Source organism: Centrocercus urophasianus, unplaced genomic scaffold (genome assembly GCF_019232065.1).
Source record: "Centrocercus urophasianus isolate 14NV4802_14NV808 unplaced genomic scaffold, USGS_Curo_1.0 seq_22, whole genome shotgun sequence".
NCBI classification, from domain to species: Eukaryota; Metazoa; Chordata; class Aves; order Galliformes; family Phasianidae; genus Centrocercus; species Centrocercus urophasianus.
The window spans coordinates 14,526,684-14,545,047 of NW_024884778.1; the positions used below are offsets into that span (position 1 = coordinate 14,526,684).

Consider the following 18,364-nt stretch of genomic DNA (forward strand, 5'->3'; position numbering starts at 1 on the left):
AAAAAAAAAAAAAAAAAAAAAAAAAAAAAAAGAAAATATCTTGCAGAATTATTCTGTGTAGATACGATGAGATGGATTCAGGGAACAAGCAAGTTAGAGAAAGGATAAATTTGATTGAAGAATTTCATGAAAAATTACCATGCAAAAGCTCCACCATCGCAACAAATAAATGTACAGATACTCCATTAAGCTCAATCAGGTTACGCAGGCTGCCTGGATTGCTGATTGCCATTTCTGGCCTGCCATACTCTACAGCAGCCATGCTTTAGAAATCACCTGCTTCCTAAAGAGCAAAGTGAGGCTGAGTGCAGGCTTTATGCTGTGGGGCTGCCCAGGGTGAGAAGTTGGCAGTGATTTTAGGAGTATTCATAGTATTTGTATGAATTCCAGAAGTCAGGCAGAAATTGATTTATTGTGTGTACCTTTGAATTTGTATTTATTCTTTTAGTAATATAAAATACTACAGAGTACTAAAATACTACGGGAAAAATCTAAGCTGTAACAGCACAAAGGCATTATACTCTCCTGTTAATTTTTATGTCCAAACTAACTTTTTTTTACAAATGGGTGTAACACAAATTGGTTCCTGTGAATGTACCATCCAGTTGTGGGGGCCTGTTTTCAATTTCGTGTCTTTATATTGCGCTGTTGAAAGCCCATTGTAAATGAATGATGAAAATTACTAGTGATTTCAGAGGATGTTCATTGGTAAAGTCACTTTTAAAATATTTACTCATAGGGCTTTTTAGCTCTATTTTAAAATACTGCATGCAGTTTTGGTTTGGCACTTATGTTACTTGGAAGCATGTTGAATTTCATTGTTGCTTTTGGTTCCAAACAAAGGCTACAATGTATTGGCTTCAGCATTTGGAAGTTTTCTGTAGGCATAAATTCACAGTATCTTTGTGTTGCAGTTCTGTAAGCGCTCTGGGACAGTTTGGGAGTTGCAGACTGTGAGATTTCTGGGGCAAATGGGAATACTAAATGGTTCCTTGCATCTGATATTACTGAGCTCGTTCATTCACATTGTGCAGTTTTAAAGATAGGACAGCGGGCCTCAGAAGAAAGTGAATTTCTACTTTTTCTGGTTATCCTCTGTCATCCAAACCAATTGTTTTGCCATTATTGTAAGTGCAGTGAGCAAATCTACACTTATGGAAAAGCCTGGAGTTTGCTCTTCACTGAAACTCAGGTCTTTGGAACTCTTTCCAGTTTCTATTTTAAGCTCAAATGTTGAAGCTTTCTTATTTTTCAATTTTTTTAATTGAGCTTATAATTGCTTTTGCTAAGACTGTAGTTGATAAGGTTTGAAGGAAGAGGAAGTTCTGAACGTAAGAGCCCCACAGGTCTTTGAGAAGTGGAAACAACCCCACCAAAGAATGTAGTAGATATTAAAAAATCCCAATTAATATGTGATTATAAAAGGTGGTAATGCATTTAGTGTACTTATCAACTAATTACAGCCCGTGTGATCACAAGTACTAATTTCTGATGTGAATGATGAGATTCTGATGTAAAATGAGATACAGGGAAGAAAAGATGTGCCAGGTTCATGTGACTAGAGTGCCCACAGAGGAACAGTTGGCCTCCCTTGTGGTTAAGCACGTCACTGCATTCAGCTATGGACAGAGGGAAGGAGGATGACAGAGCTTTTTCTTATTACATAATTCCAGAGATGAACCTGTCACCTCTATGGTGGGAAACAAGTGTATGAAAAGGAAAAAAAATCCAACTGACTTTGTTCTAGTTAGCAGCAGCCTGTGCTTAGTATTTTGTCAGCTTGGATCTATTGTATACTTACCTGAGTCCAAAGATACAGCTATGCACCGTGCTATTCAGGTTTGACATCTAGGCAAATGAGTTAGAAAAGCAGCTCCTTGGCAGCCACTGCCTGCACCTTGTTGTGCCTTTCATTCAGAGAGAGCAGTGGACTCTGTTTCTGCTGCTGTTGAGCCCAGTGCACGTGGTGGGCGAACTCAGGGTTAGCTGCACTGCGGATTGACCTTGAGCTCACTGCCCTGCTGATGGAAAGAGCAGGTCCTGCTCCTGTGCACAAATGTCACTTTGGTTGATGTATTTTAATTTAAAAATGTTTGCAGAGTGCATTGCTTAGCTTCTGCAGGAACTCTATAGAGCCAAACACACAAAAGAGAAGAAAATGCCCAAGTCTATCTATCTTTGGCATTACACTGGCTCGTATTAGTTGGAAGAAGTGCAGTTTGTCTGATTTTTTTGCCAGTAGTTTCAAACATTTGCTGCCATGTCAAAAGTCCCGTTCTCTAGTTTTTCATTTTTCTCTGAGCTTTTCATCTTCTCATTTGATCCTTGATACAGTGTGTTTCTTAATAGCAGTGCAAGCTGAGGTTGTGCATGAAGAAGCTTTTGACTCCTTTTGATAAAATGCTGATTCAGTCAATGCTGCCCACTCTTTCAGAAAAGTATTTTAGATATTCAAAGAAGCAAAGATTTTCCATGGCTCTATTCTAAAGTTCTATTCATGCAAAACCACGTTAATAGTACTAAATATTTTTAGATGTTTAATTTCCGTTCTCTGTGTAGTGCTCCTCAGTAAAATACTGGCAAGCAACTGTTCTCGTTTTGTGTCTTGGCAGATTATGAATCTCTATTTACTCCTGAGGCAGGAGTGCGATACTAGAGATAAAGTTCTAGAAATGAAAGGTTCATGTCTCAACTGTTCTGCCTTCTCCTGAATTGGAATGCTTGCTGCAGTGCTCTTTTCCCGAGTAATATGCTCTGGTAAATTGCAGGGAGATAAACCAACCTCATCTGTGAGTTTATGTCCTGGAATTAGCAGTAATTCTTCTTGACGTGGGTAGGTAGCAGATATCAGAGGCCTTAGTTAGGAATTTCTTTCTCATTTTGCCTGGGACTAGGTAGCGTTGTCTGTTTTTGCAGAGCACTCAAGGTACTTAATTTCTTACCTATATAAGAAAGCATGTGCAAGGTGAATGCTGAGGGAAGTGATGCCCAAAGTGCCCATCTATTCCTGTTGTCATAGAGGACTTCTGCTAGATGTTGCTGCAAGCTTGGAACAGAGCCTCTGAGGTTTTTATCTGTTGGCATTTTTAGTGAGAGGGTAGCTGAAAGAACCTTCTAACCCTGCAGAGGCTGGCTGAAGCAAAGGTACCGTTCTGAGCACACAGCTTTTCAGAATGGACGTGGACAGGACCGTTCTCAATTGTGCACTCCTGCACAATGCTCCGTGTGCGGTTCCTCCTTAGCAGAGCAATCATTTTTGTTGTCATTAAAACTTCATACAGTTGTGTATATTGAAATATTTTTCACTTCCAAACGTATGTAAAGTAGTAATAAGAAGAAATCAAAATGCTTTTGTCAGTGGAATTTTCATCTATATGAAATAATTTGTGTGAAGCCTCAGCTCCTGTTCAGTTAATAGAAAGAAATGAATGGGAGAAAGCTTTCAAATACGCAGTTGTAGTTGTGCGTGCTCTGTTGCTTTAAAGGCTGTCGTGCTGTTGTGCAGGAAGCTGCACGTTGCAAAAGGTAATTACTTTCCTGCTTCAGAGGCCTGACGTGTGATGGCAGGGAATTAGGCCTGTGAGCAAAGTGAGATCAGGCGTTCCATCTCATTCAGGGCTCATGTTTGAGTTGGGAAAAGGTACGAAAGAAAAACTGCAAGTAAAGAAGAAACCTCAAGCTTTGGTTGGAACCCTGGGTATATCTGCTTCCAATTCCTTCCTAGCAGGGCAGTAATGTTTCTGTCGAGAAAAGATTAAGTGATCCGTTGGGGATATTGTTATTAAGATGCCAACATGAGATGGTTATCGGTGTGGAAGGGTTTGTAAATAGTTAGGAATTAAGGGAAGAGAAAAGCAAAAATGCAGTGGAACCTAAGAGGGAAATAGTGATGATTCTTGAATTCTTGTTTATTTTGACTGGGTCATTAAAGAAATTTACTGTATGTGTATGAAAAGTACTTACAAATAAGATTTAAATTAGGAGCCTCTGATAGTTTCTAAGCTCAGCAGAACAGAGAATTGTATTGCAGTACTTAAAGAGAGAATGTGAAGAGTTTTAGAGTATATAAATGTACTTAAAGGCTGCGTTAGGGAGAATAACTTGTTGCTGTTAGTGGGCGGTTACACAGTTTCAATGTCACTAGCAAAACTCCGGATCATTTATCATTTTTAAGTTGAAAGCCATCTGTGTCATTGAGGGAAGGGGATTTAGTTTCCTGTCAGCTTCCTTTTTGGAAAAAGTGATGTGTGTAGACTGCAAATATTTCCAGCTTGGGTAAAGTATATTTGCAAATACCTTTTGGATGGAGTCATATTTTGATGGGCGAAGGAAGAGGATTTGCAAAGAAAGAGAAACTTCAGTTCTACGTGTTTATAGAAACATTTTGAGACATCTGAGGGACTTGTTTTTCCCTGCACTTTAGAAAGTACACAGTGTTCAAGCTAGGGGAGTTTTGACAGTGTTAACCTTGATCTCTTCTGGCACTGCAGTCCGGTGGAGAATGTTCTTTCAGAAGTCGCTCCGTACTTTGAACTGTGGCAGGCACTGCTGTGGTATGTGTGTGTAGCGAGGATCACAGCATTTCATTTCCAAGAGACAACAGAAGGGCTTTATGTTTGATGTTCACGTATGTGTGAATGAAAGCACTATATGAACCAGAAAATACTGGGGGAGCACATGGAACTGTATTCCTTTAGAGTTTGGATCTCCCTGTTCCTAAAACGAAAGGTAGGGGAAGTGCTGCAAGTGCTCGTGTCTGTGTGTGTGTGAGGAGCGCTTACTGGGACTCAGATTAAAAAGGAATAGTAAATAGGATTTCATTTTCTATCAGTACTGGCTGTACATTGTATGAGGCAAATAGTAAATATTTATGTGAAATGGGAAAAACAGATACTGTGAAAGTGAGGAAGTACACATGCTATTGTAATGTGCGAATGTCCTAATATAAATATCAAACAAATAAAAAAAAATTACTGTTAAAAAGTCATCACTGCATCAGCATAAAGCTGACTAGGATTCAGTTTTAAAATGTTTCCTTTTGTGCAAATCTTTAATGCAGAGGTGTTTTGTTTTGGTTTTGTTTTTTCATTATCTCATAGCAGTGACAGCATTCATGTGAAAACAAAGCGTTTTATAGCTCCTATTTTGTCTTCCCTACCTGAAAATATTTTACTTCTATTATCTCAAAACACCATCCCTTGGGATACTTTAATAGAAAGCATGCCAAAAGTATCTCATGGGAGCAATCTTTCACTAGCAGAGAAATAAATGAAATTTCTTCTGGAGATATTTTTTCCCAACTTTAGTTTTGAGGAACATTATAGCACACAAGATCCTGTCAAATCTCCTTTGAGTAAAGTGAAAGTAATCATTTAATTCAGAAAGTATTGGTAAGAAAGTATTGGTTTTATTTGTCAAAGCAAGGAAAGAGATAAAAATAAGCATCTGTCATTTTGAAGTAGAATAGTTTGGAAAAGATCACAACCAAATCTTCTAAGAAATGAAGTTTTCATTTACATTACAATTGCTAAGTTACTTTGGATGCTACTGATAATTACTCTATAAAGTTAAATAATGCTTGAAATCTCCATTCTCCTGCATGACTCACCTTCTAAAGGTGACCTCCACAACAAAAATAGAACTTGTTTAGATTATGGTGAAAACTGTCACATTTAACATAATGTCTATTTTGCCTTATAATATCTGCATCTGAATTTGAACTAAATGTGCTGGATGGCTGCAGAATTATGCTAGGCAAAACTGTGCTATTTGTTAGTGAGGATTTTGGTACAAATACTCACCATAGGATTTTCCTGTCTTCTTATTGTCTCTCTAGTGTTGAGGGTGAAGCTCCAAGTAGTGAAACTGGCACATCTTTGGACAGCCCATCTGCTTACCATCAAGGACCTATAACACACAGTTCAGCTATAAGTCCGGACCATTACGATCATTCAGCTTACGGGCTGTATTCTGTCTCCCCTGGACAACAAAGAACTCGGAGGCCAAAACTTCAGCACTCGACGTCAATACTGCGAAAACAAGCAGAGGAAGAAGCTATTAAAAGGTCAAGATCACTTTCTGAGAGCTATGAACTCTCTTCAGACCTACAGGATAAGCAGGTATTTGAGATTTTTTGCCTCATTTATGACAATGACAACATGTTTGTAAGCTGGAAAAATTATTTTTCCAACATTACTTCAGTTAGGATGCTGAAAATTTTTTTTTCCTGCAATCAACTTTGTTCAAAATGAATGTTTCTGAATTATTTTTGAATTTTTGTTATAATCTCTGAAGAAACACCTGAAAGATACGTTAATACTGTTAAAAGTAAAAACTGTCAGGAATGGTGAGTTGATGCTTGAGATTAGTACTATTTGAAAGAATGTAATAGTGCAAGATGGCTTTCTAAGACAGTCAGTCATTCTGAAATCTGGATATCTTTGTTGATCCTGAAAGAAAGGAAGAGCCTGTTACTGCTGGTATTCTGTCAAGACATCTTTTTGTTCTAAAATTTCAAGTTGGAGAGGCATATAATGTTTCTCCAGAGTGATCTGGAAGAACAGAGCTTGAGCTCCAACTTAAAGATGAAGCCAGTGCTCTAGATGAGTATGAGTTTAGGTTTGCTTTTATGCTCACCAAATTCTGTAAATATTGGGAAAATATCAAGTTTTTCCCTTTCTTGAGCTGCCTTATGACAGGCCTGCCATTAAATTAGACCTTCTTGTGAGATCTGAAACATTACTTCCTTTATACCTGCGGCAGTTTTTTGATAGGTCTTGCATAAGAGGTTGATATAGAGTGCTAGGCTCACTAAAAAGATGTCCTGCACTGCAGATATTCCACAGAGGCTAATTCTGTGTGTCCTTTTATGTCAGCTTGATAGGGAATGAGGACTGCAGATGTTATTTTGTATTTGTTCAGGGACTGCTACGCAGTAAAAAGTGACAGTGGTACATGAGGAGAGCTTGATACCTAAGAGCTGTTAAATGCTCTTAAAAAGCTCTCAGTGAGATCTCAGAAGATACGTAAATTATTTAGGAAAATGCCCAAGGTGTTACCTGAAGGCAGTGTGCATTTAAATATGCTTTGACAAGTGTGTTAAATATGCATTAAAATGTATTAGAAGTATCAGTCATAAGTTCAGTAAATCATCTAGGCAAGTTCTAAGATACTCCTAATTAGAATTCCCGTCAAAACTCCCTGATTTATGATAGTCAGTTATGATATCATTTTCTATGTAAACCTGAACGACAACAGCCTATTTGCAAGAATAAGTCCAGATTATTTATTTTATAGAAAATTAGTTTCCATCATTTGCTTGCTATCAGTCCAGGAAAACAATTTCTTACAACTTATTTAAACACACATGACCTCGTATATTCTATGGATAGAAATGGTAATGAATGTGTGACAGCAGTGGCAGGGTTATGATAGAAGGTCATAGTCATGTTTTCAGTTTCAGAATTCTGTACAAGTAACTTCACAGCCTCATGATGTGCAACAAGTAACATAACTTTCTCTTTAAGTGAAAGGCCAAATGTCTTTTAAAAGCAAATAGGGATACATTTTGAGAGATGTTCAGAATCCTATCTCAGAGATCAGTCACAGCTTTGTGAATTCAGTTTAAAGAAAAATTAAATGCAATCAGAAGAGCAGTTCTTTAGCAGTAATCCTGACCTGAGTACATTTGTCCTCCTCAGTTATGCCAATAACCACACACAATGTTTTTTTTTTGCATCTAGAACAAAAACAAGACAAAAGCATCAGTGGTTTGTACTTAAAAACAAACCAAGATGTCAGTGATTTGCATTTAAAAAGAGCCTAGCTAAAAAGATCAACTTTATGTGGCAAGGAATCCGGAACTGCTGAACCTGCCATTAGCACCAAAAGAAGTACTTCTTCAGCTGATCCTCAATGGCAGACACTATGGACCAGAGGATATTTCTAGTAGCATTTCATTCCTTCCTCAATATGGGGATGACTCCTCTCTGCACATTGACATCTGAACTTAACATTTACTTGGAAAGAACATTTTCTATTTGTGAGTAGTATGGATCCAGTAAAGGCTAACAGGAAGAACAGAAATAACAGGAAAGATGGAATATTAATCTTATTCAGTTATCTTTAAATACAGAATATTTTTGATGTTTTGGAAGGAAAGATTGAAAATATCTAAAGAGTATTCCAAAACTACTGATGTCATTTTCTGGTTAAATTGATAGGATTTACAGTGTATTTATTTTGCATATTCATTCTGTTAATTGGAAGCATTGGCAATGCTGAGTGTAATTACAAGAATGAAAATAGCTACAAAATTGTCTTTAGAAAGTCTAAAAAGCATGTTCTTGGTTTGAGGAAGACTATATATGGGATACTTTCGCAGAGCAACCTCTCTAGAAGGGTGCAGCCTAGGAGGCTTGGTTTTGCTTTGGTGTCAGGCTTCAATGAAAGGGTGCTATGTGCTTTTTTATTCATGTAGAAAGTGTTGCATGCCTGGAATAGCAACAGCCATTTTTAGAATTTATTACTAAAATATGCTATCTTGTAACATACTTGTATTTCGTAACAGCTCTCCCTAGAAAGAGCCATTGCTTTATGTGGCGTTTCTAGGCTGTCTTTGATACGGGCAAACCAATGGAAATGTGTGGAAACAAACTTTAAAACACACACAAGTTTCTAGCAGCTTTATATGGCAGAGTTCAGTTGCCACACTTGTATTTTTGTGTGTATTTTTATGCTGGTCTCTGCAAATGACTATTCACTGTCTGTGCAGTAATTTGTCTACAGCTTTGAGCTTTTACTTTCCAAAACAGTATTCTATGAACAGTACATTCTATGAAAAAGTTGCTGAATTCTTAATCTTCTTTGTTGTTGTAACCCTCATCGAGTTGTGAAGTAACTGTTCCCTCCTTCATAGGTGGAAATGTTAGAACGGAAGTATGGAGGCCGTCTCATAACTCGGCATGCTGCTCGGACCATCCAGACAGCTTTTCGCCAGTATCAGATGAACAAAAATTTTGAGCGCCTTAGAAGTTCTATGTCTGAAAATCGTATGTCAAGACGCATTGTACTGTCCAATATGAGAATGCAGTTTTCCTTTGAAGGACCTGAGAAAGTCCACAGCTCTTATTTTGAAGGAAAACAAGTTTCTGTTACAAATGATGGGTCAAAGCTGGGATCCCTAGTGCAATCTGAATGCAGTGACCTTGGAGAGTCAGCTACAATGAAGTCTCCAGCAACGTCTACTGACTTTGCTGATGCTATAACAGAGCTGGAGGATGCTTTTTCCAGGCAGGTGAAATCCCTCGCCGAGTCCATTGATGATGCACTGAACTGCCGTAGCCTACATTCTGATGAAGTCCAAGCTCCTGACCAAGTCAGAAGCCGCGAAATGGAAAGGGATAGCTGTGCTCAAACCAAACCAACGATGCACAGCGTGGATCACAGGAAGCTTGATGAGATGACAGCTTCATATAGTGATGTTACGTTGTATATCGATGAGGAGGAGTTATCTCCACCCCTTCCGCTTTCCCAGTCAGTGGACAGACCGTCCAGCACAGAATCTGATCTGAGGCTCCGGTCAGTGAACTCTTCTCAAGAGTACTGGTCCATGACCCACAAAGATGATAAGATAGACACTGATACGAGCTGCAGGAGCACCCCTTCACTGGAATGTCAGGAACAGAGGATAAGGATGGATCACCTACCACTGCTAACTATAGAGCCACCCAGTGACAGCTCAGTGGACTTGAGCGATCGCTCAGAGAGAGGTTCATTAAAGAGACAAAATGCGTATGATCGAGGAATCACTAGTCAACAGGGAAGCCCAAAACATATCCCTCACAATATTCCTGCCAAGATTATATCCCGAGAGGAGCAGGAGGCAAGACATAGGCCTAGGCCTATAGACAGTCATTTAGCTATTAATGGCACAGCAAACAGACAAAGCAAATCAGAGTCTGATTATTCGGATGGAGACAATGACAGCATCAACAGCACTTCCAACTCTAACGATACAATAAATTGCAGCTCAGAGTCTTCTTCTAGAGACAGCCTAAGGGAGCAAACCTTAAGCAAACAAACATACCACAAGGAAACTCGTAACAGCTGGGATTCCCCTGCCTTCAGTAACGATATTATCAGGAAACGGCATTATAGAATTGGGCTAAACCTTTTTAACAAGTAAGTGCAGTGTTTCTTCCTCTTCATGGCCACGGTACAAGGAATGTTTTACCTGAATCAGATAAGTAAGAATGTAGTCTGATACTGGCTATTCAGTGGAAAAAAATAAGCCCAGTGTTTTCGTAGAGATGCTAAAAGAGGTAACACACTTTGTATACGTACACATACATAATATCTCTAAAAATCAGAGTAGGCAGTTGTTGTAACAGACTGCCTAGTTCTAATAACTGATTTGTCTGCTCATGTTAGCTGTTTGTGTTAGAGTACTTACAAATTGGCATCTTTGTAGTTAAACAGCTTCAGAGGGAAATAAATACGGTAGTAAAATTACATATGGTTGTTTAATTCTCATCCATTTTTTGTGTTTGCAGGTATAATAAATTCAAAATTCTCTTCTGCCCTAATCATGTATAGTTGCAATTGTCACAGGCATTAAAAATAACAAGCAGTGGAAGATTAATTTCATATTTAACACTGGCAGAGGTTGAAAATTATTCAGTAATCAATAAATAAATCTCATCAAAACTTTATTTTTGCACTAAATATATATTTGAAGTACAGCATTGTTGTAGAATGTTCATTTCCATTTATGACTGCTAATTTTCCCACTTACGGAGTTGTTGAAGGCTCCTATAAAATAACATGCTTAAGTTTCTTCTTTTGGAAATGCTTTCTTCTTTGGTTACTCCTGTGCGTATACAGGAAGCGTGAATATTATGATAGAGGGTAACAGAAAATATACTACTTAAACTGTGTATTCCTATTACTGGAGTTACACAGATCTCATTAGAACTATCATGCTCTGAAGATAAGAACAGCTAAGTGGTTGTCATTAGAAATCCTACATCTCCTTCACCGCTCAGATGATGCCTAGTGTGCTGATTTCCCATTCATAAGTGGGTATAATTTTCTTACTTAAACCTGTCCTGGTACTAGTGCTTATAAAGTTCCTTAGAACGCTTAGGTGAAAGATGCTAAGTGCCAGTATTTGTTCTCATTTTCCATTAAAATGTTGCTGACAGCTCACAGTATTGTTTGTGGAAGCTTTTGAAGCTGTCTGCAGAGTACTTCAGGATTTCTCTATGAAAATATTGTAACTTCTGAAAAAGTAGGAATTGTTTCAGTGTGCTGCCATAGACCACTCTTCACTCTAGTTTACTACAGCCTGAATGAGTTCAACCCTCCTTTGTGGCTAGCAGTGCTGTGATTTGTGTTGTTCGATTTAATAGATCACTGGCTCACTGTGTAATAATATGTTGTAACATTGCATGTAATTAAGTTTTTTGATGCCATCACCAGAGGTTATTGCTAAGTATGGTTAAGTCAAGTTTGGCTGTGAAAGCTTTCTTTTTAAATTTATATATATATATATATAATTTTTTTTTCATATATATATGTATATGAGTATATATATACTTTTTTTTTTTTTTTTTTAAGTTAATGGGCCTTTTTTTACAAGAGCCTTTAAACATTTGGAAGTGGTCAGAGGATCTTTGCAGTTTTCAGAGCTTTTGAAATAGACTATGAAGTCTTTTTCACAAGATTTGAAAGCATGAACGCTCTTGGCAGCAGGTGGGATAGTGATGTAGGTTCTAGAACTGGCTGGCTGACCTTTAAAAGACTTGGTATTTGCTCTTTTTTTTTTTTTTTGGCACAGTAATTAAAGCTTAAGTAGTCAATGATCAGGGAGCTGCACACTTGATAATGTAGTCTTTTGAGTCAATTGCAAAAGGATATAAGGAAAAAAAAAGTGAATGGAAAAAGTGTTCAAGCAGCATGCAGAGGTGAATGAGAGCATTGGGAATTGTCTGGTGTCACATTTTGTACCATATCAGTAGGAGGCTGGAAGTGGAAAATAAACGTCAAGAATAGGGAAGAATAGAAACTCTTTGAAATACCTCTTGAGCTGAGTGATCTTGCTGCATAGACTTGAACAGAAAATAGGAAAATTTTTATAAATAAATACTGCCTGGTTGTGAGATGACTTGAAATTCATAGAAGTGAGTTCTAAAACAGAGCAGTGTGCAGAACTCCAGGCTGCACCTCAGTGGATGGTATTTTGCTGTGTGGTGGTTGCACTCCCTTACTGTGTTGTCTCTTGTATTGGTAATGAACTGAAGAGCCTCATTACCTTATGCTGAGTCATTTTGATTCTGTTGATAGCTCAGACAGTCCCCCGATATCTCATGCATCTTGTTTTTGATTATGGCTCTTCAAATCCACCGAGATTGTGACATTTCATTAATAGCTTTATTTTCCCTATGTCCGATGTCAAGTATTAAACCATCACAGAGTATGGTGGAGAGTGAGTCTTTAACTCTTTTGAAAAGGTAACTGGGAAACTTCCAAAGCTTTATTCTTGAAAATGCTCAGCAGGATACTTTCAGGAATCAGTGTGATTGCAAATTGCATATTCTGAGATAAATCAAAGGGACAGAGATTGTGTTCAGGCGTTTGGCATCTTGGCATCTGCCCAGCACCTCATGTGAGAAGGGGGCATGCCTGCACACTGCCTTGTGTTGCCAACTGCTTGTGTTGCTGTCATGCCTACATGCACACCTGCAATGCAACGGAGTACCTTTTTTAGTTTGTTCTTTAGTGCTCACGTCAGTGCTGCAGAACCATAGAGATATCTTCTGGTCATTCCTCATTCGTGACACACGATTATTAAGCAAGGGAGGAGTGCAAGTCTCGGTGATGAGCCGCTGAGAGGATGTGCTGGGTGGCTCCACCCAGGCGGAAGGGCCGTGCATGGAACTGAAAGCAGCTTCCAGGCCACCTAGTACAAGGAGGCAAGATTTTTTTCCAGTTGTTTGCATCTACAAGAGGAAATTTGGGGGAGTTACTTTCCAAGAAGTTTGTGTTAATTTTGTTGTGTCCTTGAAGGCGGTTGTGCAAATTAAGATTCCCTTTGTTAACAAATAATTGTGTGATTTCTTTTTGGTACTTGCTTGACTAAAATGCCAAAAATTTAGAAATTGTAAGAGCCTAAATTGTAATAAATACTTCTGCTTTGTTCAATGGGAATGTTGTAAGAGTGGAGACTTAAAAACCATGAAAAGTCACTCTCCTTGCTGTTGAAATTTTAACAGATGCTTTGTAATTTTTGTGGCTTTCCTATCATGGTAATAATTTTCAGACAACTAAGTGCTGTTCTTAACTCTTTATTAGAATAGCCAATTGTGTGTAGAGTGAAAGTTGAGCACAGCTGGTTCACGTGATCACCATTTTATGCAAAAGCGTAGAGGCACAAAGATCTTTGGAGAATGGAGAATCGGGGACAGAGGAGAAAAGAAATGTAGGTGATTCAAACCATTTATTCTGGGAGTTCCATCATAGAATTTGTTTCAAGCAAGAACTTGGCTCTCAACTTGGAACCTCAGTGTTAAGGAAATGCATATTTAAAAGATGGTCTGTGGCATTCACTATGCTAGAATATATAGTATCCCTAAAAGAGAACAATTTCTGTCAAAGAATTTGCAACTAGGAAGCAGCTTCTGTAAATCCTGGTATTTTTGAATGGTAGTAGTGATTTGACCCAGTCGATAGAGAGTCCAATTGTGTGTTGCCATTCACCGAGTTCCTAAAGGAAGGATTGCAGGTGCATGCTCAGAGTGCAAGGGCTCTGGGGAAGCTTGGTGAGGCCAGCTGTGTTGAATTAGGCCTTTTCTTCAGCACAGTCTGAAAGGGATGCAGTCTGGGAGAAATTATGCTGGAAAACATCCCTCACTTGTAGGCAGAAGGAAAACACTACCTAGAAAGGTTTATTTTGCAGTCTCCAAACCCTGCCTATGCAAATTCAGCCTTTGAGACTGATTTGCTTGTAAATAAGACTTCAAGAAGGCTTTTGACTGCGGCTTAAACAAAAAAAAAAAAAAAAAAAAAAAAAAAAAAAAAGCTGTGATTTTTTTCTCATGCTTGTTTTGACTGCAGTCTGGGAACACCAGGTTTGCCAGTTATTGCAGCCCAAACTGGTCGGATACTCGGGTTCCGTTCTGCTACTCTTAGTGCACTGATGGTTCTAAGAGATTAAAATAGGGCAGCATGGCTTAACCTCAGCAACATCAGGAAACGCATCCTACCCTTGGGTCAGCTTAGCAGTCAGTAGTTAGCAGATTGTGCAGAGCCATGCACATGTAGGAAGCAGTGGATTGCTAGAAGGTTCTCTTCCCTTGTGCCACCATTACAGTGGTAGTGCCTGGCTCCTTGCCAGTTGTCTGTGTCCACAGATGGAAAACTGCTCCCTGTGTGCCTCCAGTGCATTACAGCTTACGGTTCTGAAGTTTTCTGCAGCTTCCTTTGGAACATGCTAATATCAAGGTGCCACTCCTCCTCGGTTCTTTCAAAGGATTTATTGATGGAGCTAAAATGGCGAGAGCGTTTGTATGATGAGTGATCATCTTGGGAGCTGTAAACCTCGACTGCCCTACTGGCTTTGTTTATTGTTTGATAGGAATGGCTTTATTTAAAATTAAAAAAAACATTATGGATGTGATTTGAATATTAATTCCATGAGCAGTCTCTTTTAAGCACATCTAGATTCCTTGGAATATTTACTGAAGTATTTGTTTATTTTACTAAGCAGAGGAATTTGCTATGTGTTGGAAGCATTATACCACACAAAAAATTACAAATTCTGATTGTAGAGAGATTCCTGCTGAAAATCTGAGAGATACAAATATCTCTCTGTGAGGAGGCACATTTGCCATTTACTTCTCTGTGGATCTTTATCTGTTGAACGGAGTTGTATATCATTTACATGTAGGTAGAGGTGGAATGTTTTTTTGGCATCTTAAGTACTGTGACATTCAGAAAGTACTGCAAACCTTTTCTCCATCTGAAATCCTTAAAAAATGTTAGATTTTATTAAGAGGAAAATATAAAAAGCATTATGGTAAGCTATCATTTAAACACTGTAGTAGCTCTACTAATTTGTTGTTCGTCTATTTGTATGGAATGCATTCCTAATGAATTTCACGTAAGATACCATTCAGCTTTCTAATGTCTGATCTGAAAACATGTAATTTTGGACTTGTCCCCCTTAGCATTTTAAGTTGTAAGCTTATTTGGAAGCGTTTTTAATGATGTTAGGATTTGTTAATGCAGATTGAGAGGGAGGAAGAAGGCGTAAATGAAACTGACTTGGTTTTCTTTTTCCTTAGAATTATTTTGCTAACTGACCTGTAACATCTTTGCAAAATTTATTTTTCTGTGATTTGTTTTGGGAAGATTCAGTAGAAAAAGGAAGACGGAGACGGGAGTATTGTTTAGGATTTTGCAACAGAGCTATTTGCCATCCTCTTGTATATGCTGAAAGGGACTTTCCTGTTGTTGCAACATCTGGACTGCAGATTATTCAGCCACAAACGATTCCAACAAAAGCTAAAATCAAAGCACTGCATGTAGCTTGTCCTCCAACATGCTGAGGGTTCAGTAAGAAGAAAAGAATGTTTTTAGAATGACTCTCATTATTTCTAAAAATGTTTGGCCCTAAGTGGGAACACCCAAAAAAAAAAAAAGCTGTGTTGTTTTGCTCTCTGTGTGATTTATCTTCTCTCCCCAAGGATGGTTATTTTTCCTCTCCTTTTCTTCCACGATGGATGCTTTGAGATTAGCATACAGCATCAAGCCCAAAAAAACCAGCTGAAATGTGTAACTAAGACTTCAACCAATAGTATACTTAAGCACACTAGTTTCACATATGGGCATAAGGATAATTCCCATTTATTGCCATTAAAAGGGAGCATAAACTTTACCAAATGTTGAAAACAAATCTGTCTTTTGAAACGCTGCACTATAAGCAGCACTAACTGTGCAAATGTCCCTGGAACAGTGAAAGAGCCATTACCTCATCTTCCACCAGCTCTGCCTGCCCTTAAACATTCTGGGCACACATCTCCCTGCTGCTGCTACGTGCCAGGAATTGCTAACCGGTTTGCTGCAACACAATGCCTGCCTGCGTGCTCGGGATACCGCCCCCTATTAGAAAATGACCCTGTGCCTGGGGGAGCTTGATTGGTGAGCTGCTCCCAGCTGAGTGTTTGAGGTGACTCTGCATGCCAGAATTTTAATTCATTCTTCCCCTTGCCCAAATCCCAAATGACTCAAATTTTGAGAATGAAAAATGCATCCAGCTGCTTACGCAGGCATACAGAGGGCAGCTGGAATAGCAGACTGCATATAGGAAATTTTGGAAAGAGATCTAAGAAATAGAGAAGGAGGGCAAACTCTGCCTCCTTTTTAACAATGCACAGCTGCCTTCTGATTTGCAGTTTGCATCTGTAAATGAAAAAATCTGAGAAGTCTCTGAACTGCGTTTCTGCATCACCAATTTAGAAGGCAGCCTTTTAAAAATAAATGTGACTTAGTGTTTTGTGTTTGCAGTCAGCAGAATTGCAAAAATGAAAGCTGAAGTACTTCTGTTACATGTAGCTGGGGTGCAAGGGTGTGGAAAGAGAATTTAGGGCAGGGACACTGGCAACGTTAAGGCAGGGGCTGTTCCTCAATTTCAAGGACGTAGTCATCGTAATGTCTCATTCCTTGATGTCTCATTTCACAGTTGCATAAACACAAAAGCAATACTCAATCCTGGCAGAGTTTTGAGAGGTCCAGCAGGTTTTTCATCTGCCTTCTTTCAAAGCAGAGATGTTTTAGTCTGGCTGCTGGAAAGTCTTTTCCCTACGCTTTGACAAATGCAGAGATACAGTTGGGTCAGACATGGTGAGAAAATCCTCATATGGTGTTTTTGGTTCTTTTATTTCTCTAAATAAAAGAGAATTTTCCTCCTTCTTGTGAGGAAAGTAAAAGTGAAAAAGCAAAGCAAAACAAAACACTCCAAAAAAGTGACACTGCTGAAAGAGAGAATAATGAGGAGCCAGAGAATCTGCTGTAGTGTGATGACTCAGGATTGTTATTGGTAGCCAGGGCTTGTCCAGCTACTGCACTGCAACTGCCTGGGATGTGCCTGTGGTTCTCTTCACTGTGTGGACTGCTTTTCCCCTCGAGGCTGATGCCTCTCATACAGAAAAAAACTATTTCTCCAATAGCTTTAAATTCTAGTCTTTCACTTCATTAGAATGACCCAGACTTAATCTGCTCGGAGCCTTTAGCTGACTTTCATATACCCTGCACTTAGTACAGATCTGTACTAAGTGACTGAATCAAATCTAATTCAGGTGATAATTTTCAGAGAAGCCTAAGCATTCAGTAAGAGCGATGATGTGAAATGTTTAGGTTCCTAGCACTTTACTAGGGAATGGTCGCATAAAGAATCCATCAGATGGAAAGTAATTGTAGAATTGTTTAGCTACTTATTTTTCAAAGCAAATGTTCACTAAGTTTCCTGTCTTTATTTTGCTTCCAAATGAAATAAAAGTGGTCACTGAGATCACTTCCTAGTGAATTATTTTGTTATTGTCAGTAGTACAAATTAACTGTCACTGAACGAACGTTCCTCCGGGTAATTTGGTGTAATTGCAAGTAAACTGGGATCTCTACCAGTCTGGTGGTAGTTTTTTTGTTTGGTCTTGAACAAGAGAGGCAAAGAAGAGTAATCTTTTATAATTGGATGGGGAGAAATCTTTTACAATACAGGAGAACCTGTAGGGCTTCTATCCAAGGAGTGTGGATGACTGTCTCTCTGATCTCATGGGAAAAAAAGAGAAAAAGAAAAAAAAAAGAGGCGCTATAAGAAAGGCACAGTTATATATTTGCTTTTCGACCTACTGACTCTAAAATTACCAGAAGATGCAGTGTACATCTAATTCTTCTTCCTCTTCATTGCCCAGTTGTGTAACATGAGGAAGATACCATCCGTTTCTCTAAATTTTTTTCCTATCAGTCTCTTTCTTGCCTTGCTGCATGGTTGAGTGAACTTTGACAGCTTGTCTTGGTACTAATGTTGGTAGTATTTGAAGTATATAGCTTTTCTTCTCTCTTAGAAGGTGTAAAACGGGCTTAGTGCTTCTCTTAGAGTCACTGCAGCAGCAGTAGAGTATTTAACAAAAGTGAAGAAATACGGCCATGGGAACAAAATGTAGCTGCCTGCCAAACAGGAGAATGTTCAGTCAGTTTGTTACTCCCACAGCTGCAATTTTAAAAAAGCACTGATTTATTAAATGTAACCAAGAAAAGCCTTAGGTTCTTTCAATTAAAAGAGCCATCCTTGGATTTTAGTTAGAAG

At 38.6% G+C, this 18,364-nt stretch overlaps 1 protein-coding gene across 5 annotated transcripts in view; it reads left to right on the top strand.

Moving 5' to 3' along the window:
* Window positions 1–18,364, top strand: part of IQSEC1 (IQ motif and Sec7 domain ArfGEF 1) — a 174,562-nt gene that overhangs the window by 120,326 nt on the left and 35,872 nt on the right. For all 5 annotated transcript variants that reach the window (XM_042823206.1, XM_042823207.1, XM_042823205.1 and 2 more), the window contains 2 exons: window positions 5,837–6,119; window positions 8,918–10,182. In XM_042823206.1, coding sequence (XP_042679140.1) covers window positions 8,924–10,182 — 1,259 coding nt within the window. In that variant the 5' untranslated portion in view covers window positions 5,837–6,119; window positions 8,918–8,923. The remainder of the gene's footprint in view (window positions 1–5,836; window positions 6,120–8,917; window positions 10,183–18,364) is intronic.